Source organism: Chenopodium album, chromosome 8, assembly GCF_948465745.1.
Source record: "Chenopodium album chromosome 8, dcCheAlbu1.1, whole genome shotgun sequence".
Classification (NCBI taxonomy): Eukaryota; Viridiplantae; Streptophyta; class Magnoliopsida; order Caryophyllales; family Amaranthaceae; genus Chenopodium; species Chenopodium album.
In genome coordinates this window covers 51,999-75,947 of record NC_137841.1, presented here as the reverse complement: position 1 = coordinate 75,947, position 23,949 = coordinate 51,999, and the positions used below count along the sequence as shown (strand labels likewise).

The 23,949-nt window shown below is 34.7% G+C and overlaps 1 protein-coding gene across 1 annotated transcript; it reads left to right on the top strand.

Annotated features, from left to right (window-relative positions):
- The first annotated feature begins 362 nt into the window (after positions 1–362).
- LOC145641473 (leucine aminopeptidase 1-like) lies at positions 363–21,136 on the top strand. The gene is made up of 10 exons (XM_081692282.1): positions 363–671; positions 903–1,308; positions 1,415–1,609; positions 1,844–2,066; positions 2,640–2,766; positions 2,996–3,091; positions 4,739–4,816; positions 10,885–10,945; positions 11,358–11,545; positions 20,683–21,136. Exons 1-10 carry the CDS (start codon positions 429–431, stop codon positions 20,812–20,814), a joined length of 1,749 nt encoding a protein of 582 aa, XP_081548408.1. The 5' UTR covers positions 363–428; the 3' UTR covers positions 20,815–21,136.
- The last annotated feature ends 2,813 nt before the right edge of the window (positions 21,137–23,949 follow it).

The window sequence follows — 23,949 nt, the reverse complement described above, 5'->3', positions numbered from 1 at the left end:
TCACCTATGAGGTTTCTTGAGGACGCTTCTACAATTACAAGATGATATGCTTGGGGTGAATTTTGTGGATTTTGGGGAGAATTTGCAGTATTAATCGCAAATTAGGGTAGGAAATATGTTATATAGGAAAAAATCGGGGGGACTTCATTTGGGAAGCAAGAACGGGCCGTTATTAGCCATTAGGAAGGCCCCACACATCTGAATTCCACTAGATTTTTTAAAAAGGCAGTAATCTGCGCAAAAAATTAATTTAGTAGGTAGTAATTGAAAATAAAATTTTTAACGGGTGGTTATTTAGAAATTGATACTTTTTTTGGGCGGTAATTTACAAATTTTCCTTAAAAAAAAAAAAAAAAAATTTCGGAGATAGGTCGTACTTGAGTTGGGAATTGGAGGGTGGTGACTGGTGAGCAGTGCGAATAGGGATAATGGCGGCCACCGTAGTATCTGCTGCTTCAGTGGTTGCGTCGGGCACCGTAATTTCGAAGTTGCAACCTATACAAATTCTGAGACTATTTACTGCCTCTACTTGTATATCTACTTGTACTGCACCGTTAGGATTCCAATCCCGCGGAAGGAGGATGATGATGGTGCACTCTCTCAGCAGCAGCAGCAGCAGCAGCAGCCCTACATTAGGATTCACTCAACCTGCTACTCTCGAACCTCTTCAGGTTTATCTCTCTCTCTCTCTCTCTCTCTCTCTCTCTATCTATTGGCTTTTGCTTTAATCACAATTTGATACCCCGACCAGAGAAAATTTGATATATGAGTCTAGAATCACCAACAACCAACAATTAGATTAACAGAACAATACCAGATTGTGCTCTCAACATGAAACTATTTCAAATTCGGCTTAGTTGTGCATCCACAATAATCAAATTAATTAATTGCTTGCAAGGTAGATATCATTTGCGGTTAAAGATATTGATGTGGCAGAATGGAAAGGAGATCTGCTTGCTGTGGGTGTTACAGAGAATGACATGAGCAAGGATGACAATATGATTTTTCAAAATTCTATTTTAAAGAGGTTGGATTCCCTACTCGGTGGTTTACTAACTGAAGCTTCTGTTGAGGAAGATTTCACGGGCAAGACTGGCCAGTCCACTTTTCTTAGGCTTCACGGTTTTGGATCCAAGAGGATTGGTTTGATCGGACTTGGTTCCAACCCTCCTTCTATCCCAGCATACCGTGCTCTTGGTGAAGCTCTTGCCTCTGCTGCTAAGACTGCTCGAGCTCGTAATATTGCTGTCTTCCTTGCTTCTTCTGACCCCCTTTCCAACCTAAACACTGTCTCTGCCATCACTTCTGGTAATTGCTAAATGCCTCTACTTCTCTCTCTCTCTTTTTTTTTTTAAATGCTTGTCCTATTCCTGATACTTCAGATGTATATATATATATTTATCGTCTGTCTCAGGTACTATTCTTGGAATGCATGAAGATAACAGGTTTAAATCAGACTCAAAGAAACCGCTCCTTAAATCTTTGGATATTATTGGTCTTGGAACTGGCCTTGATTTAGAAAATAAGCTCAAATCTGTTCAAGATGTTTGTTCTGGAATTATATTTGGAAGAGAGCTGGTTAATGCACCTCCTAACGTACTCACTCCTGGTTAGATGCCTGTTATATCTTATTCGGTTCCAGCTGAATATCTTACCTTTCTATGTTCAACTACCTAAGAGGGCAGTGCACGATTATCAAATTCATGCCTTATCTTATTTTTTTTTATTTTTTTTTTATTTTTTTTTTTGCTTGAGTTGGGTATGAAGGAGGGGATAAGGGAAGAATAAACTTCTAAGCTTTACGCCTTTATGACTAACTACATGTGTTCAATTTATTCCTCAGGTGTACTTGCTGAAGAGGCTTCTAAGATTGCCTCAATGTACAGTGATGTTTTGTCGGCAAAGATTCTTAATGTAGAGCAGTGCAAAGAACTGAAAATGGGATCTTACCTTGCGGTTGCTGCGGCTTCTGCAAATCCACCTCACTTCATTCATCTATGCTACAAACCTAGTGGGCCAGTAAAAACTAGATTAGGGATTGTTGGAAAAGGACTAACATTTGACAGGTGGGTTTGTGTTGGGATGGTTTTTTATTATTATAAAATGATGTTTTACCCATTGAAAACAGAGTGGTGCCTGATTTTTAATTTACTTTAGTCATCTATGAGAATACCGTGGGAGGGGGTGATGAGATGCTACTTACTGAAACAATAAAAAAAATGAGCTGTTCAGTCTGTACGTGACTGTGGATTCGACTTTAAATTTCTCTTATCATGGCATCATGCCCTGGGAGGGGGTGATACTTCTCAGTATGTAAATGGTCTTTGTTGCTCATGCTATTAGCCCCATAACATTTCTCTGTGACCACAGTCCCTATTTGTCTGCCCTCCCACCTTTCAACAAAGCATTTCTTTGTCTAGAAGCTGACAATTGATGGGGTTTTTTAATTGCATAGTTGCCTCTGATAATCTTCTCCTGAATTATTGACTTTGTTCTTACATTTCGATGTGTGTTTTGTAAGGTTCTTTTTCTTTCCCATACATCAAATGTCAAGAGTGGTCTCTATCTGTATTTTCCTGTTAGAAGTACATTTGTATTCTGAATATGGAATATTTCTGAGTATCACTTTGATTTTGTAGTGGGGGATACAACATTAAAACTGGACCTGGCTGTTCAATTGAGCTAATGAAGTTTGATATGGGCGGTTCAGCAGCAGTTTTAGGTGCAGCAAAAGCGATTGGTCAAATCAAGCCTGCTGGAGTTGAGGTAAGTCATAAAAAATATTCTCTCACTAATTACATAGGAATAAGTGGAAACAGAAAAAAAAAAAAAACCTTCTCCAAATTGTGTAAAGCTAGAATCCTAGAACTAGTTGGTTTTAAAAAAAAAGAATCCTAGAACTAGTTTAACGTTTAAAGCTGTGAATTTGTATTCTTCGTTTATATTTTCGAATACAATTTGTATATGAATCATTGAGGATCTTGGACATGTGCAGGTTCATTTTATTGTTGCTGCCTGTGAAAATATGATTAGTGGGACTGGTATGCGACCAGGAGATATAGTCACTGCTTCTAACGGAAAGACAATAGAGGTAGTTTATTGAAAGCAATGAGCATTTATTATTACAATATATGCATTTGGCATATGTGACTAAATTAATTTGGGTATATTCTTTCAAAATAATAATAATAATAATAATAATAATAATAATAATAATAATAATAATAATAATAACAATAATAATAACAATAATAATAATAATAATAATAATAATAATAATAACAATAACAATAACAATAACAATAACAATAACAATAACAATAACAATAACAATAACAATAACAATAACAATAACAATAACAGTAACAATATCTGTTCTATGGTGAAAACTATATGCTTTGAATTGAAATTCCTATTGCACGGGCTTTAACAATATCTGTTCTATGGTGAAAACTATATGCTTTGAATTGAAATTCCTATTGCACGGGCTTTGGATTAGTTAAAAGCCAAGTATTTTACAACAAGATTGGCGTTCTCCCTGAACTGTGTAGTCTGAATGGGAATGTCAAATGTGCCTTCCTTATCTTAACAAACCACAGAAGGTGTTTTGTGAAATTTCTGCATAGAAAGAAGAATGCCCCCTTTCGTATTATCTATCGACTATCCTCTTCATTATTTTTTTTTTAAATTAAGGGTGGGTTGAAGAATAATTATAATATCAATGTGATATTTGTATCATTAAGAGAGATTTATGCAATACTCATTATGTCTCATATTACAAAGCCTATTTGGGTTTTTTCACAAGAATTAAGGAGGTTGTAGATTTGGTAAATTAATGATTGGGAGTACATATGTGCATGTGAAGTTAGATAGAGATAGAAAGAAAGAAAAGTAGTTGAGAATTATTGAAGAGAGAGAGAGAGAGAGAAAGTGTTGAGAATCAATGCCAAAAGACATCATCAATACAAAAAAGAAAAAGAAAAAAAATTAACCACTCATAAAAAAGAGGCTAATATTGTCAAAAATTACAATTTTTTTTTTCTTTTTTTACGAAAAAAGTACAACCATTAAATAGAAATAGGGTTTTATTTGGTTTACCCAAAAAGGAATACAGGTTTTGTAATATTAGATGGAGGGAGTATTGTTTATATTTTGTTTTGCATAATGTTAAGACACTTATTAACAAATGTAGGGACTGGAGGGAGAATTTGTAAATTAAGTAGGTAGTGATGATAAGTAGATGAGGTAGTCTTCCACGCTGATAAAAGGGTTTTAGTAGATTCTTGATACGGAAGATTATTTATATTACACCACTCAAATATTCTGGCGTCAACCAAAGCACCGTTAAAACTTGAAATTTCGAATCCAATGAAGGTTGGCAAATTCGAGAACACTAGGTCATCTTAGATTCCTTAGCAAACCATTAGGTTGTTTTTTTTAATAATTAATTAATCAATTATTGTTATTATTATTGTAATTTGGTATAAAAATATTTCTTCCATCTTGATGCATCTAGTGTGGAAAGTTTGCAGATCCTTTTGATGAAATCCTTGAAAGTGAAGAAAAAACGGGGCAATTAGCTAGTATGGTCCATCAGAGTTGATGATAAGCAATAAAGAGAGTCATGTGATTAATTTACATTTAATAACTGTATTTTATTTTTATATAGAAAATATTGTCTGCGTGTTTCACTTGTATGTGTTTCAATATCTAACATCTGCCTTCCAATCATTATCAGGTAAACAATACCGATGCAGAAGGCAGGCTTACTCTTGCAGATGCTTTGGTGTACACTTGCAATCAAGGTGTAGAGAAGGTATATTTATAAGTGGTATATATCGTTGCAAAATGATGATTAAATGGATGTCCATGCATGCGCCTGCACACAAACATAGGATGGAGAATTGAAGTGGCTTGCTCCTCTACCCCTCACGAGTGTTCAATTCTTATTACCCCCAACCCCGTAAGTGTTTTTGTGTGGATGTTTGTGTGATATACTTTTGCTTGATATTTGTTTTCAATTTCATTGCTTTTGGGCCACTTTTCAATTATGTCTAAAGAAAACTAAGGAGGTGTTTGGCTCATAGGTTTTAGGTATGGGTGATTGCGTGTGCACCGGTCCAAAACCGGACCGGGATCGGAATGTAGATTCTTCTAGTATCGGAATAACTGGTCCATACCTAAAAAGTAGCCTGATTTCGATTTTGGACCTATATATATATATATATATATATATATATATATAAGGGAGGGATCCGGTAAGGACCCCTCCTTATATAAAAAAAGTATGTTCTAAACTTTTATATGCTTATGTTCTAAAGTTTTTCATATATTTGAAAGCTTTTTCTTATATTCCAAATTTTTTCTACTTATGATTTAAATTATTTCTTATATTCTAATTTTTTTTAGCCTAGTTCTAAATTTTTTCTATGTTCTAAATTTAATTTTCACCTTATGTTTTAAATTTTTTCCTATGTGCTAAATTTTTTCAAGTTATATTATAAATTTTTCCTATGTTTTAAATTTGATTTTCAGCCTATGTTAGATTTTTTTTCCTATGTTCTAAATTAATCTTATGTTTTAAATTTTTTTGCTTATGTTCGAATCCTAAGTAGGTTTAATATAAAAAAAAAAAATTGCAAACAAGTTTCAATATTACTGAAATGCCATTACTAAATGATCATGTTAGATGGTTACTAATAAACGGTTGAGATTTGTTCTTGTATAAGATTGAGTTCGTATATAGATGTATATATAGAGGAAGACTCTCGTGAGAACTCTCCCTTTATGTGAAACCTGTGAGAACCATTTCTTATGTGGGAACACTCTGAATGTTTTAAATTTTTATTCGTATGTTCTAAATTTTAAATCTAATGTGCTAAATATTTAGGAAATTTTGACATTTGCTACATGGGAAAACACCTCGCTTCACATTTACTACCGGTTTAATTTTTTTTTTTACTTTGCTACTACCTAAATCAGAGTTTGTTAAAAATCACTACCACATAACGGAATCCGTTAAGTTTATTAAAAAATAAAAAAAATAAAACAAAAACAAAAACCAGCCAACCAAAACACCTTAGCCACTCCCCCCTCCTGCCGCCGGCGCCACTTCCCCATGATCCTCCATCTCGTTGCCGAAAAACTCCACAAAAACCGCTCTTCCTCCTCCTTCACCCACATTCTCCACTCTCGTTACCCACAAGCTTAATTGAATTTGGGGTTTTTAGCTGGGATCGAGGCGGGTTTTCGAGGGGAGGGGGCTGGGATCGTGACACCGGTGTCGATTGTCGTTGGGGGTTGCGAATTTGGGTTCTATTGCTGGAGTTCAAACGGGGCTGGGGTTGCGATTTTGGGTTCGATTGCAATGCGCCAATTGCTGGGGTTCGAACTGGGGTTGCGAATTTGAGTTCGATTGCTGTGTGCGGCGGCTGGCGGTGGCTGGGATTGGGTGTTGGTGCCGATTGGTGGTGATGCGAGGGAACAGGGGAAAGGGGAAGCAAAAGGGTTGGTAATTGATGGTGGGGAAGGAGCGGTGGCTGGACGGTGGTTGGGTGGTGGTTACGGTGGGTTTGATGTTGAATAGTGGCGGTGAATTCGGCAGCTCGTGGGTGAGAAGGAGTGGTGGCTGGACGGTGGTTGGGTGGTGGTAACGAAAATACTAACGGTGTAAGACAAGTGGTAGTGATTTTTAACAAACTCTGATTTAGGTGGTAACAAAGTAAAAAAAAAAAAAAAAAAAAAAAAAATTTAAACCGGTAGTAAATGTGAAGCGAGGTGTTTTACATGGTAGCAAATGTCAAAATTTCCAAATATTTACTGAAGTGTTTAAAATTTAGTCAGATGCTCTAAATTAGTACTCACATGTTCTAAACCATAAATAAGTTAAGTTTTTTTTTATTTTTTATTTTTTTGTAGGAAATAAATAAGTTAAGTTAGATGTTAAAAATTTTAAATAATATGTTCCAAAATTTTAACTTATATGTTCTAAATTTTAAAACATGTGTTATAAGATTTTAAATCATTTATTCAAGATTTTAAAGCATATGTTCTAATTTTTACTCATATGTTCTAAATTTTTACTTACACATTATATATTTAATACTTGGTGTTCTAAATTTTTATTCACATGCTCTAAATCTTAAATTAAATGTTCCAAATTTCTTCAACCGGATTTTCGAAATTTTTACTCATGTTATAATTTATTACTCACACAGATGTTCAAAATTATTACTCATATGTTCTAAATTTTAATTTGAGTTACATGTTCTAAATTTTTACTTATATGTTCCAAATACTCACATGCTCTAACTTTTAGATCAGTTTTGATATAAGTATATGTTCTCACATATGAAAATATTCTCACCGGATCTCTAGAGTAAGGTTCTTGTGAGAACCCCTCCTTTATGTGAGATCACTTTCTTATGTGAGAACACTTTTTTGTTTTATATTTTTACTCGTATGTTCTAAATTTTAAATTTGATGTTCTAAATTTTTACTCACATGTTCTAAATTTTAGATAGTTCTGATATAAGTATGAATTCTCACATATGGGCCTATTCTCAACATATCCTTCACATGTTCTAAATTATAATGGTTAGATCTAAATATTTATAAAAACAACTTTAATATATATGTATAATCTAGAGTATGTAGAACATACTTCCTTCGTTCCAAATTAGATGACACAATTTGACTTTGTGCACTATTAACATAACTTGCTTTGACTTCGCTTTGTGATTTTATTTTGTAAAAAAACGTAGTCATGTGGGATTTTGTTAGATTTGTCTCAACATCTATCTTTTAGATATCAAATTTTTATTATTATTGCTAATATGTAGTCAAGGATATTTGCATTAGAAAGCATATATTTGCATTAGAAAGCATATATTGACAAATGTACCTAAATGGAATGTTCCATTTAATATGAAACAGAGGAAGAATAAATATGCACTACACAATTTGGCAATCTACTGTGGCTCCTACCTACGTTTAATGCATTCTTAGTTGTTGCTGAAAGTAAACAAACCTTTTGTTGAGTATTAGGTAAGGAAAGAATATATTATGCCCTTACTCTTCTCGGTGGCAAGCTACACACCATTGTGCGAGCTTGAAGTGATGAATATGGAGACTCGCAGCTCATCCCAACTATACGGGATGTTGCATATTCGCTGTCAATAGGGTTTGGTTTGTTAACTAGCCTTTTGAAGAATAAAATAGAAGGCGGCTTAATGCCCGCTATTTTAAGACACGATACCACCAGTAAGAGATGCCGACATTTATGCTACTTCCAACGCCCATTTTCATCAACAAAATAAACAAAATAAGCCATGCATCTCGATAAGTCCTCTTGAGGAACTGCAGATATAACTTTATCAAGGGTTCTTCACATTCTCTATAAATCCTTCAATAAATTTAGAATCCGCCCATTGCTAATCACCCACTTCATCCCTATCTTTTAAGTCGAGTCATTGATTTTAGTGCTTTTAATAATCCCACACCTTGCAACGATTATGACATTTAAAAGTATAGAATTTAGAAAGATTAATTTAAAATTATTGAATTAAAACCAAAAAGTTTGGAAAAAGGGGAATATACATTTTTGTATTATACATAGTACTTAAATTCTAAAAATGAATAAAGCTTAAGCAATTCAATGAACCAATATTAAAAAAATAATAAAAAAATAAAAAAATAAATCTAAAAGCACTAAAAATTAATTAACATTCTTTTGTGGTTCCTACCTTCATTGATCTGAACAACAAAGTTTTAAAAAACAAAATGAATTCCTATAAAGGAAAAAATAAAAAACGATTATATATGTTGTCGCTGTCGGTTGCAGAGACCGACGCCGGTGTATCCTCGCTAGTGACCAACAATGTGTACAGTGGTGGCTCTTTAGTGTTTCTTCTCTTTGTTTTGAAAAAGGGAGTTAGGGTTAGTGAGAAAGGGATGATGGGTAGATTTTTTGTTTTGAGAGGGAGGGAGTAGGTGTGTAGGTTTAAAAAAAAAAAAAAAAAACTGTGTATATGAACCGAGAGGGACGGAGTGGGTGTGTCCAAACAAGAAACCTAGACCCAAAATCATCTAATTTCATGCTACCGGAGATCAAACCTATCCCAATTCGGATTCAAGTCTCTTTTTGCATACCCTTATGAGGTATTGGGTTGGAATGAGTAAAACTAATACCTAATTTTTTTTTATATAAAATCCAGTTTTTAAACCTATACCTCAAACCTACAAGGTATGGGGTTTAAAAACCTAAGAGGTGAGTATGACTCATATGAGTATTAAGAATCAAGTTCCAACCACATACCACTTTAGTTTCACTGCTGATTCCAAACCCATACCACTTTGTCATCAGGGTTGTAGTCTACATTATAAGTGACGAGCACCTCCAAGAAACATAGGTAGTAGAACAATAGAATTCAAATTTTATATTTTTAATTAGTTCATTAGAAATTTATGTCTTACCATAAACAGTCTATGCTATCGATTTAGATGACTTTTTCAAAATGAACAATGTTAAATACTCTCTCCGTCCCCTAATACAAAGCCTCTTTTGGTTTTTGCTTTTTGCGTGGGAATTAAGGAAGTTATAAATTCTTTAAAACTAATGATTAAAATACATATGTGCATGTGGGTTTTAAGAGAGATAGAGAGAAAGAAAAAGTAGTTGGGAATAATTAAAGAGATAGAGAGAGAAAGTGTTGGAAATTGATGCTAAAAGTACAAAAAAGTAAAGGGAAAAGATGACAAGTCATCAAAAAGAGGGTAATAATGTCAAAAAATACAACGTTTAAATAAAAAGAGGCATTATATTTTGGTTTACCCAAAAAGGAAATGAGGCTTTGTATTAGGGGACGGAGGGAGTATTGTTTAGTCTTGTTAAGAATAGGGATTATGTTAATAACTAAAAAAAAAAGAGCACAAACAAAAGAGGACAAGCTTTCCTCTAAGCCCTTAAAAATTTACACTTCAATTTATTAATCCTAGATAGGCGTTCCACCTTATAACCTATCACAAACACCAAATCAGATAAATCACACAGAAAGATTAACACCTGCCTCGAACTTGTCATGAAAGGATTGCACCATAACAACTTTTCATTACTCTTGCCAAATCCTCTAAAACTGTTATGTCCTAACTTCTATTTTATATATTTAATTGAGTTAATCCAAAATTAGTAACAAATTCCTAGCAAGTCTTATCTCTCATTTTTGAAAGATAACAACACAAATTTTCATTAATTATATTTAATCATAATTGAGCGGGCTTGGAAGGGTTGCATTATGGACTTGACAATGTTGTTTGTCCCAACTATTAGGAGTATAGTTAAAAAGTATTTACTCATAAAATTAATAACCGCTTTTAGCTACTAAAGACAACTGTGAAACGTTAGTTCTACTTTTAAAGGAAACAATAACTATTATAGAGGAGACAAAAGCATGTGGTCCTTGTCTACGTGGCCTCTTTATGTTTCCCCATTTCCTTTATTCTTGTAAAAATACTCACTTATTTTAATAGTGTAATACAGAAGACAACAAGACATCACATAATTAGCTGTCCTAACTACTGTTTAATGTTATGAACTTTGTATCTTTATTGTTGTGTTAATTTAGTAATTGCGGTTTTCGCTTCCTTGTACTTGTATTGCAAATTGTATTGCCCCACGTTCTATGTAACAATGTGTTGAACTTCTTAGAAGGCAAGCTTACTACATTTTATTTGTATGCATGGTATATTTCTAACGAGATTGTGAGCTAGGTGTTATGATTTTTTTTTTTTTTTAAACAGAAAATCCTATCTTTGATCAATCCTTTTCTTTGTGTGTGAAATTGGCATCCAAGAGATTCGCTTATTACTTTCCTGTACCTTTGGCAGATAATTGATCTCGCAACATTAACTGGAGCCTGTGTGGTTGCTTTGGGACCTTCCATAGCAGGTAAAGTGCATACTTAAGATCTTTCTTTGCCATCAACTAATTTGCCAAACGCGGTCTTCAAAGTTAATCAATGTTGTTATTATTTAGAGGCTCTGTTCTATTCACCTTATTTTTTCTAACCTTAAATTATTTTTACTGATTAAAACTTATTTTTATTCATCTCTATTACATTTGTTCCTTGAACTTACGGAAATTTACCGATTAAAACTTGTTATGTTTAACTGAACTTATTTTTACCTAAGAGAACTTATTTTTACTGAAAGCATTTGAATAAGGTGAAAAGAATAGGGCCTAATTAGTCCCATAAGGCAAGGATGTAATGCCGAGCACAACCTGTGATTTTTTCTCTCTTGTTGTCTTTGATTGTTGATATAATTCAGCTAGCACTCACTTATCCCTGTTTGTTGTCCAGGTGTCTTTACACCCAATGACGCTCTTGCGAAAGAGGTGTTTGCTGCATCAGAAGCTGCTGGAGAGAAATTCTGGAGGATGCCTTTGGAAGAAAGTTACTGGGACTCGATGAAATCAGGAGTGGCTGATATGGTTAACACTGGGGGGCGTCAAGGTGGTTCCATCACCGCAGCTCTGTTTTTGAAACAGGTAGGCTCAATATTTATCTTGCTTTTTTATTTTTTATTATTATTTTTTTATTATAACTTAAATGTTATTTGGCTCTTCTTGTTATATTCATTTTAGTAGCATTTTGCTTAATTATTGGCACCTATTTAAGGTAAAGACTAGAATAGACCCGGTCTACAATAACTTATTGTAGACCCTCAGTCAAAAGATGATTTTTAAATTTTATCATCCTAAAGATAATTATATAATTTCATTAAATGATTTACTACGAGATTATATAATTTAAAATATGACTCACAAAAAAAATAATTATATCATCTAAAAATGTGATTATATCATCCAGAATGTGATTATATTAATTGAAAGTGTCAAACTTTGGGTCCATACAAGACCAACTACCAATTTAATAATAAAATAATTTATTGTAGACCGGGTCCATACAAGACCAACTACCAATTTAATAATACAATATCTTCTGCTACCACATATTTTAGGTTTTTTTTTTTTTTTTTTTTTTTTTTTTTTTTTTTTTTTAATTCCTCTTAGAGGGAAGGTTTACCTTATTGGTTACTGGGATATGTCAAGCATCCATCATTACCTTATGTAGTTATGTATCCTTGTTGGTTTGTTGCACCTTCAACTGAGAAATTTCAGTGGAGGAAGTTTACTATTGGCTTAACTTGGTGGGCTAAAATCGTATCACCTATTCAAAATTTAATCATAGAGTCCACTAAAAAAGGCAGTGTTCTTCTATTCTTAATTGATTGGTGTAATCTAAATTATTTGGGAACGAGTATGGTTTGTATAAAGTTAAACTAAAGAAAATAATTAGTTATAAAAGGCTTAAGGTATAGGTTCACCAATGAATAATGCTCCGGGATAAAACATGACAATCAACAATCAATATTGCAATTAATCACATTAACAAGCTCTTGCATTTATTAGTCATTCAATTTAGAAATAACAAGATTTCGTATTTATTGAATCTAATTCTACTTATTGAAACTAACCTTTATATCAAAATTACATCTCTCGATTGTGATACTATTGCAATCAAACCTGCTCGAATCTAATTGTATAGAATTAAAACAATCAATAGGAAATCAATATGCAACATCAACAATTACATATTATCCCTTTATATTAATTATGGATCCCCAAAACCCTAGAATTAAACTACTTACACATTTAAATCTAAACTAATCATAACAATTACTATAAAAATATTGGAAGCAGTAAAAGGGTTAAGAAATATTACCAAACGAAAGGAAATATGAACTTGTAATTATGAAAAGCTTGAATTCAACAATAAGATTAAAAAGTGCTCTAAACTAAGAATCTCTATTAATTAATGAAAAGCTTACTTAAGAAAATGGTTGTCTTCGTTTTTATAACGATCCTTAATCAGGCTTTGTAGGAAGACACACGTGCCCAATCCGGCAAATGGTTGCCCAATCAGGCCCGTCTTTTCTCTCATTAATTTATGGTGATATGCTTGACAACAAACTCGATTTGGCCGGCCTTTTTTAGGATCTTTGAGTTGTGCCTTGCCATTTAGGGCCTTCTTCACATTAAATCGTGACTTGAATTCTCATGCCCTTGTTCTCCTAAAACTGAGCCCTTAATTAGCAAGTATTTCGTAATGGTCCAAAATGATCGGAAATCACCGAAAATCCATTCCTACAAAATTCATATCATTTCTACAAAATACTAAAAAAAAAAAAAAAAAAAAAAAAAAAAACATATATTAGCAATAAAAATAAATCCATCGATCTCAAATAAGCATTAAGATGACTATGGGTCGGGGAATAAAACCGTATATAAATATACACATCAATGGGTGTGCCCTATTTCCCAAATATTAGTGTTATAACTTAGTTTTAGAGGCTTTAGATTAGTTCAAATGTCGTGTAACAAAAATATTTGCTTGCAATTAAAATAAGCCTTGGTATAATTGTACAAAACCTCACTTTAGTCACTTATGATGTTTATTGATGAAGCACTTAACGATAAGATCTATATGGTTCTTGAGATTTTTGACCCTTTAATATATCGAAGGTTTCAAGTAGTGTTAATGATGGAAACTTGGCAGAAGTCTTGGTTGGTAACAATTTATAAGTTTGATCTTTAGAGTAGTGTCCTTAAAAGCTTATTAAACCGTTAAGATTTTAGCAAGAATTCTTTTCAAGCAAAACTTAACAATTGGTTTTTTTATTTCACTAATCTAATAAATTAATGAGGCATTTTTTGGGAGTATTTGACACCCCACATAACCAATAAAAAAATGGAAGAAAAATTCATTTTATTATTCCAGCTTTATCCAATTTACTTTGAATAATCCCAACTTTCGATTATTCTGCAATAATCCCAAGTTTTATATGTGTTTTCTTTTATCAATCCTATCTGGTTATCAACCTATTATATCAGACATATGTCAATATGAGGTTGGTCCAAAAAATATTTTCTTTTTTAAAAAATTTAATAAAAAAACTAAATCCAAGCACCAGCCCACAACCACCACCAGCGGTGGCCACCCCTCCTAATCCACCTTAAACCACGCCTCCCACCTCGAACTACCCCCTTCCGACCCCTTCCCTTACCCCCACGTTGAAATTCGGCCCCACCCCATAAACCGCCACTTTCCTTACAGCATAACCCTCGAAACTATCCTCTCTTGAACACAAACCTTTTAAAACGGACCCCTCCCTTCCCACACCTCTAAAATCAACTCCCCTTTCTCCACCCTAAAAATTGCCCTCCTTTCTTCCCTGAGTTGAGTTGGTCCTTTAACATGGTATTAAAGCTACCGTGACACAAAGGTCACGGGTTTAAATCTCATTCACCCTTCACTTTCAAGTGGAGTATTAAGCGTCAGGTATAAGGACAGGAGCATGCTACATCCACACTTCAATCGCATGAAGGGGCATGATAGAGTATAAAACATATTCCTAAGCTTTTGGTTGAATTGATCTTCTAGTGGTACCAAAAGAGTATAAAACATATTCTTGGTCCTCAACCATCATAGTTGGTCCTCTAACATATATTGCAGTCAGCATGACAAAAGTCACGGGTTTGAATCTCATCTACCCCCCACTTTCAAATGGAATATTAAGCGTTGGGTATTAGGAGGGCCCATGTTGTATCCATACTTCAAGCCAAATGGGCTCTCGTGTGAGGGGGCGTGATAGAGTATAAAACATATTCCCGAGCCTCAACCATCGGTCCTCTAACATTCCCCTCGGCCACCTTAAAATCGGTTCTCCCTTCCCTTTTAACGCACTGCATAAGCGGTTTTCGGGGTTAGGGTAGGTTTCTTGGGTTGGGGGAAGGGAGGGGGGGTCAGAATTCGGGTGGTGGAAGCTAAGGGAGGGAGTGGTTTGAGCTAGGAATGGGGAAGAGGTGGCCATCGGCATTGGGCATAATTCTTATGGATAGTATGTATTGGTGGTGGCCACCCCTTCTCCATTCCTAGCACCTCCACACCACGTGTCGTGTTAATTGGTTTTAAAAATTTAAAAACTAAAACAGATGAAGCCACCCCTTTAATTAAATACTATCTATACCTTTTAAAAAGTTTAGGATTACTTTTATGTATAGTGTTTAAACAATTATACTTTAGATAAAGGCTAAAATGGCGGTTGGCCCAAATGGTATATCGATAGATGTGTTGAGGTCTTTAGCTAAGATTGGTATTGATTGGTTAACATACCTCTTTAACAAGATATGGAGGGCTACAAGGATCTCGCAAGATTGGAGGAAGGGCACCTTGGTCCCGCACTATAAAAACAAAGGAGAAGCGTAAAATTGTTCTAACTATCATGTGATCAAGCTTATGAGCCACGCTATGATGTTATGGGAAAGCGTGATTGAACATAGATTGACTATGCACAAGCATTTCAGATAACCAATTTGGTTTTATGTCCGCCTATGGAAGCTATCTATATGATAAGACAAATAATGGAGTTATATAGAATAAAGAAAAAAGATCTCCATATGGTTTTTATTGATTTAGAGAAGGCATATGACAAGGTGCCAAGAAAGATACTTTGGTGGCAATGTTGAAGAAAGGTATTCCACTGGTTAATGATATGTATTTGGATGTGTCAACTAATATGAGGACATGTACAAGGTTTCAAAAGATTTTCCTATTACAATTGGATTGCATCAAGGGTCTACATGAAGCCCTTTTCTTTTTGTAATGGTTTTAGATGAAGTAACCAAGCCAATTCAAGATTAGGTTCCATTGTGTATGTTATTTGCATATGATATCATTTTCGTGGATGAAACTAAAGATGGAGTTAATACCAAATTGGAGCAATGGAAAAGGTTGGAATCCATAGGGTTTAAGCTAAGGTATGGCGCTTTGATACACAGAGGAGTTTATCTTGTCTTAATCTACTAAATAAAATCCCTTTCATAATGAAATAACACACTTGCAATTCAAAATTTCAAAGTAATATAACATGAAATTACAATAAAAAGAGATTTAAGAAAAAGAACTAAAGAACATTGACTAGGAGAACAATATAATGATCGCAACCTACCCTATCTAGAGATGCTTCAACATACATGAAAGAGTAGGCTAAAGAAAAATTGGATTACTTCCTCTATATTATGATACGAGGCTGGAACTCTGTTCATTTCACCTTCAAATATTTTTTAGGAAAATAAAGCAAAGTTCAAATCCTATAAGTTCATATAGTGTACAATATAATATTGACCAAGCACACAAATTATGACTTGTATTTTTAATCAAAATCATTTGGTATTTCCTTCGTCCTACAAATATTGCATCATGGATGGATGGATAAGAAATATGGTAGGAGGAGAGAGCGATAAAATGGCAAAAATGCCCTTGTCTCAACTAATAAGTACATGCAAATGGGGTGGGAGACGCTTCACATGGGTTTTAGTAAGGGTAATTGGGTAAATGTACAAGGTAAAAGCTTCCTAAAAGGGAAATGGTGTAATAAATAAGAAACTTCACAAAAAGATAAAAGGTGCAATATTTGTGGAAATTAAGGAAGTGTATAATTTCTGAACCTCAAATGTGCTCTTCAACCACGATTAATATTGTATGTTGTTTGGGAACCTCCAATGTGCACCATAGTGAATTAATTAAACATATGTAATCTACTCGATGGATTCAGATTCAAATATTCAATTAGGGGTGAAAGTTCGGTGTTCGGTTTGGATTATGGCCCAAACCGAAACCAAACCGAATTAATTCGGTTTTACATTTTTCAATCCGAATCCAAACCGAATATTAATTCGGTCCAAACCAAACCGAACTGAATTTCTGATTAGCAAACCGAAACCGATCCATACACCGAATTTTTTACCAGATACGAACTGAAGTACGGAGCATAAGAAAACTAAGAAATTTGTATAATTATAAACACAAAACAATACAAACTAAATTGATAGATAATTTTATATAATCTACTATTATAATTTGCCCACAATAATCTGACATTAAAAGACAAAGATTAAAAAAAGACAAAGATTAAAAAAAAATCAGATCTTTAGCCTCGGTGCTTCCTTCATAAACTTTTGGCTCAAAACTTCAGATCCATCTCCAACTAGTACCTCTTTACTAATTGGATCTTCTGCTTCGGTGTTGGGGAGGGAACGTGGTGGTGAGCAGCGGTGAAGTGGTGGTGATTTGAGGGAGAACGAACACCGGAATGGAGCAGTTGAGTTTACACAAGAGAGATACGTTGAGAACACAAGTGAGGAGGGTGACTTGAGATACCGGAGTACCGGACTGGTGGTGGTGGACGACTGGACGGACGCAGTGAGGTGGTGACGAAGGAGAAAAGAGGGGAAATCTAGGGTTTTGGTGAGGAGTGCCGAGGGAAAGTGAAAGGGAAATGGGAAAAGAGGGTAGAAATCTAGGGTTTTGGGTATATATATGAGGATAATGGGCTGGAATTAGTGGGCTTAATAAATTTCGGTTTGGATTTCGGTTTTCGGTTTTTGGAATCCCAAGACCGAATCCAAACCGAAATATTTCGGTTTCAATTTTTTCAAACCGATCCAAACTGAAAACCGAAAAAACCGAACCGAATTGCTTATTCGGTTTGGTTTGGTTTGGTTTTCGGTTTTTATCCAATTTACTTTCACCCCTATATTCAATCTTATCTTTAGTATGTACCTCACTTCAGCTAACATGACTTTTGCAAAGTTTCACTGCAGCCTCAACAATACTACTCAATTTTACCCTGTTACCATATGGTGAAGTTACCAAATCTTCTCTTCACACTTTTTGTCGGACAAGAACTTCTAGAGTCAAACACCCAACCTTCTTTTGATCCAACATCTCCTTCCAAAAACAAAACACTTCCCTTCCCTTCATTTTTCATTTACTTCCTTCAACCTTTTTCCCACTCTGCTCCATAAAGACTTGTTAGAGTAAGGTTTGTCAAGGTCTGACCTCAAATCATGGCCTGTAAACACTGGCTTGTAGACTGTTAAAAGAGTTGATGTTTCAACAAGCTTCGCCAAGAAAACAGCGTTCGTGAGGACTTGAGCTTTGATCTTCTACATCCCAACCATCTTCTTTCTTTCGAGATAAAAAAATGATTTTTTTTTTCTGTATAATTCTTTTATCTTCATCCAGTTACAAATTGGCACATATGTTATCCATTTGTTCAAGGTTTTTCTTAATCTTGTGTATGCAGTATTAAATGAGGCCTTATTAACCAGCACCTTCCTTAGAACATAGACTTTCATTCAAACTGACCTTTTTTTTTTATTTTTTTTTTACTGTTGCCATTTCCCATTACAAGGAGGTTAGAGGAGTTAAATCTCTTCTTAAGAGGGGAAATCATAAATAGGATCCGATGCCGTCCATTGCCTTTACATTCAAGATATTTTTAAAAGAGATTCGGTTTGAGGAGAGTAATTGGGAGAGAACACAATTATGCTCTTCTTGTGTATATTCTTAGCCAAGATTTGATAAATAAAATTATCGAGGAGTACGTATCTTGACGGAATAAAAACATGAACTATATGACCTATATGACCTATATGATATTTTTTTTGTGATTATTTAGGGATTGATGTTATTGAAGCTCGCACGCAACAAATGGAAATTTAGTATCCTCTCAAGTCTCAAGAACACCCAAAGAATGTATTAATGACCTATATGACCTAATAACTAACCCTTACAACTTAAAACCTACCTATACTATAAGCCCAAAATACCTAAAAATGAAATCCATTGATAATAAAGACAAATTAAAATCCCACTTGTAAGACCCCTACTTCAAGAGTAAGGTAAAACCAAGAGTTCCTAAATAAAGTTATAAAGATGGTTATTAGGAGTCTCGACGCTTCAACTAAAAGGGTGGACTCGTTCCTACTTCAAAGAGAGTGAGATCCAAATGGGATGTAGAATATGTTGCCATGAGATGTAGTGACTTGAAAGGGGTTTTCTGCCTTGTAGTGCATGCCTACAAGCCTTTAGAATTTGGTGGGAAATAGTGCCCATGCAAATAAAGAGTAGTGGACATATGGAGTTTCCTTACCTGATACCTGAAGTCTAGAAAGAGTTCAAGCGTGTAGCCATTTCATGAGAATTAAAAAGAATATAGGAGAGATGCAGCTCATAATAAGCTTTATTGAGGTTTCATTAGAGAATTGTGGCAAACGTGCTGTGATAAAGTCCAGGTTTAACCTTCATGGGCTTTCTGCAAATCAATAATAGGGTAAAGAATCCTTTATTTTCCTTTGAATTGGAATTCATAAAGCGCAAGACATCAAAGGTCATGATATAAGTTATATGCTCAGTCCTCCTCCCATGTAAAGAAAGAATGCCAAGGACATGATACTTTCTTATGTGATCTACAGGTGAGGAGATGATCCCCAGGATTAATTATGTGCTTCTTTGGATGAAAATGAAGTTGATTTAGATAGGTTTTTGAACTCCCAAAGAGCTTATGTTAATAAGGCTCAAGGATTCTTAATCACTACCAAAAGACTTTCAGTCCTAAACTGTTTTCAATTGCCACTCTTTGAAGTCGCAACCCATAACCAATCCATGGTACACCATGGCATCCTTTGATGCTGATTGCTGGAACGCAAAACTAGTGAACTCTTGTGCTTGCCTTAATGGGTCATGTCAAATTACCGCTTAAGGTGATTTCACAACCACTATACAACAACAATGTTTTAAGCCACAAATTCAATAATTTAATTCCTGTCTTACTGCACATAATGCCAGAAGTGTCTTCTCTTCACTTCTGATTATCTGGTCTAATTCTAACAAGATTAAGTGATATGAAGGAAGTTTAAAATAAGGTGACCATAAGTCCATAACATAGCCTAAAGACACATATTTCTGGTCATTTACTAGCACGTGATACGTTTCTAGGTGTCATGTGGTTGTGTCAATCAATCAATCCATCAAAGCCTTAATCCAATAAGGGGGGTCGGCTACATAAACCAAAAGTGATTATTCCGTATAGTCATCCACAAAGATCTTCCTCTATCCCTTATGATCAAATTCCTCATTCTAATGCAAATCCTTCCTAACTCCTTCCAATCAAGTCATTTTCGGTCCCCCTCTAGTTCGTTTAAGCTCTCCATGATCACACTCTTCTACTCTTTGTACCAGTGCACCCTGGAGTCTCCGCCTTACATACCCAAAACATCGCAGACAATTTTCCCTTTGTTTGCAATGTCTGCAGCACCCACTTTCTTGCGATGTCATGTGGCTGTGCCCAAGTCAATATTTTTTCCTACTCTATATTCTATAAACGTTACCAATTTCATATCTGGGGTGGTTTAGGAATATGGAACAAAATAGATCCTTAGTTGAGGTAGCAGGTGCCTGCTGGTGGAACAATGTTACTTTCCTGCTCGTCATAACGTGCTTCAAGATGTGTTTCCTTATATATACATAGGAAGTTGCTCTAATGTATAGATGATCTTTTTAGTTTAAAATGTTCTGCTCATCATAACATTCCTTAAGACTGTGTTTCACTATATGTACATAGAAAGTTGCTCTAATTTTTAGCTGTTCTTTTTTGTTTGACAAAGATCCCGGTTCAATAATTAAGATTTATTGCAAAATCATCATACCTGATTGTATAATATGTTATTTTTGTTTATCGCTATTGATTTTCAATCCTGACTTTACAAGTGCTTTTCAGTTTGTGGATGAGAAAGTTCAGTGGATGCATATAGATATGGCTGGCCCAGTTTGGAATGAAAAGAAACGTTCAGCAACAGGATTTGGCGTATCTACATTGGTGGAGTGGGTTCTGAAAAACTCAACCTCATAGCGGTATTTTACTAGAAAGATTTGGAGTAACTCACAGTTCAAAGAGAGTTATTTTGCTTTCAGCATGACCATCCCTCAATATTACAAGTTCGTTGGAAACTTGGAATGCAGCCCCTTCCACACCCTATTTTTCCGTTTCTTTCAATATACTGTAATTCATTTGTACTGATATTTTATGGAACGTTTTTTTCACAAAAAATGCTTATTTTTTCGTGCTCCACAGAATTCCAAATAAAATAAGTAGTTAATTGTGGTCTTTTAAAAGCAACAATCTTTTATCCCATAACTTGACCCACGCTATATATTTTGTACTAGTTCTTTCACATGTACTTGATTTTATTTTTATTTTTATGCTTTATATACTTCTATGGTAGGTAAATTTCAATTTTTTTTTTATTCCTTATAATTTCATGCACTAAGGTGCGCGAAGGCTCAACAGTGGGAAAAAATCATAATAATGACGTTCAGAAACCCTTTTTTACTCCCAAGTCTCCAAGAGCCCACCTCAGCCACCTGGTTAGACATCTGTATTGTCTAAACTATTCAGGGGATACTAATCAGTAATCATTCTACAGGAAATGGCAAAAGTATAAGAAAAGATGATGTTTAACTAAGTTACATTAATTATCTCTAACCGCTAATCCAGCAAATCTCTACAATTGTCATATCATGGCAAATTGTACATTGGAAGAAAAAAAAAGGAAAAATCTAATAAGAATAATCTAACTTTTAGCCGGTTCTTCATAATAATCTTACCGTCTGATTATTCTTGAATAATTCAACATTTAGGGGTATTGTCTAAACAATCGGTTACTTTATTTTTCTTTTCCTTTTTAATTTATTTTAAGGGAAATTCTCATTATTAGCCTCGTGTTTTTGCTTTTTTCTCAATAGTAGCCAATTTTACTTTTGATTTTCAGTGATAGCTTTTTTATTTTTGGATTTTCAATGGTAGCCTCCAACTATTTAAAAATCGTAACCTAAATTATGTTTCTTCGTTAAATTTCTGTTAAATCTAACCTTATTACAAACCAAGGTTAACTTTTGAAAAAATAATAAATATAATACAAATAAATAAATAAAAACCACCCCTCCTCCAGCCACTGTCTCCACCTCAACTGCCGTCTGTCGGCGCCTGGCCAACCCTTGCCCTTTAGCGCTGGCCAACCCCCACTAGAAATTCTACCCCGACACTACAACAACTACCACCCCGAGACCCCACCCATCCCTTCCACCCTTTTCCCCATATCGATAGTTCGATATCCACCGTTTCCCCCACCCTTTACGATTTCACGTCGAAACTTGAACCGCCTCCTCCATTCCCCCCAAACTTGATCGAAAACTTTGGAGAGAGCCTTAAATTCGAGAAATTGAGCAAGATTTTCCTCCTCATCCAAATTTGAATTCACAATCCAATTTCAATTTCGAAATTAGTATTAAGATTTCCAAATAAATGAGGGTGCGACTTGTGGTGGGAGAAGGGGAAGGGGGTCGAGGCTTGTAGTTGGGGAAATGAAGGATGGCGACCATACATGAAGGGAAGGAGAGAGAAATGGGTTTGTTGATCAGTTGTTTAGTGGAGATTATGTGGCAAGATGGCGACGGTGTATAGCTAACCTTGGAAATGGGGTTGCGAATCTAATCTCTAAGTTGAAGGGGTGGAAATGGGTGATAGAGAATATCCGTAGAATAATCTCATCCTAGGTTTAGGATATATTTTGTATAAGATTGTCTTTGATATCTTTACATATCTTATAGTTATCGGAGCCAGCGTGACACAAAGGTCACGGGTTCGAATCTCATCCGCCCCTCCTTCAAAGTGGAATTAATTCACAACATGTATAGGTGTGCCTGTGTTGCATACTTGCATCCACATTCCAAGCCCAAAGAGCCTTTCATGTGAGGATGAGTGATAGAGTATAGAACATATTCCTAGGCCTCAACCATAAGTTTAAGCTTTTGGTTGATTTGGTCCTCTAACAATGGGTTTGTTGGTGAATTTTCAGGGGTTTGGAGGAAGAGGTTTGTCTGGTTGTGGCATGTGGCTGCCATGGCCATGCTCTCAAAGGAGATAGAGTGAGAAGGAGGAGAGGGAAAGGCTGAAAGGGTGGCTAGGATGGTGATTGGTGGGTATTTGGGGGAAAAGATCGTGATAGCCATGTAGGAAATAAGGGAGAAAAATTGAACATGGTTAAATGTTTATTTTTATTATTATTTATTTATTTTAAGAAAACATAGTTAAATGCTCTAACCCTAGTTACATTTAATAGTTACTTAACGTTTTTTAATTAATAAGGTTACAGTTGCAAATTTTTAAAAACTAAAGGCTACTAATGATAATAAAAAATATGGCTACCTTTGAGAAAAAACAAAAACATAAGGCTACCATTGAGAATTTCCTTTATTTTAAACATATATTTTTAATTTTAACATTATTTTCATCCCTACCTTTCTCACTCTCTTCTCGATCATCCTCAGCTCCACCTAGATTACAACCACCACCTCACCCCCACGCCGCCGCCCCTTCCCTGCCTTCACCTCGCACCGCCGCTGCCTTTCATCCTTTTTTGTTTTATTTCATCACCATCATAAAGCTCTCAAGTGTGAGGTTTTAATAGTTAAACTTAACTGTCTAGAGTTTTCATGGTTAATTTTAACCGAATAAAGCCTTAATTCAAAAAAAGGAAAATTTGACAAGAATAATCTCAACTTTGTTTGATACGCTCAAAATAATCCTAACTTTTGATTTTTTTTTTTTAATAGGAAATTTTGCAAAAAAACTACCTTTTTAATCTTGTTTTTTGCATATAACCACCTTTTTAAAAAAAAATTTACAAAAGACCACCAATTTAAAAAATTTTGTTGCAAATTACCACTTTTATCAATCATTTTACATTGGAATGGTGGTAGTTTGCAACAAAAATTTTAAAATTGGCCTGGTGGTCTTTTGCAATTTTTTTTTTTTGTAAAAGGTGATTATATGCAAAAAAAAAAAAAAAAAAAAAGGATTAAAAAAGTGGTTTTTTGCAAAATTTCCTTTTTAATAATTAGAACTTTAATATGAGTTTGCTTCTAACGGCCCCAAATGGTCATAAGACTTATTATAACAAGTCGCCTAATATGTGTCATGACGTGA

Excerpts from the sequence above, each read along its gene's own strand:
- LOC145641473 (XM_081692282.1), top strand. The coding sequence starts at position 429 with ATGGCGGCCACCGTAGTATCTGCTGCTTCAGTGGTTGCGTCGGGCACC. Across the intron at positions 1,610-1,843 it reads TCCTAACGTACTCACTCCTG|GTGTACTTGCTGAAGAGGCT; the intron begins GTTAGATGCCTG and ends TTTATTCCTCAG. Across the intron at positions 3,092-4,738 it reads CTAACGGAAAGACAATAGAG|GTAAACAATACCGATGCAGA; the intron begins GTAGTTTATTGA and ends AATCATTATCAG.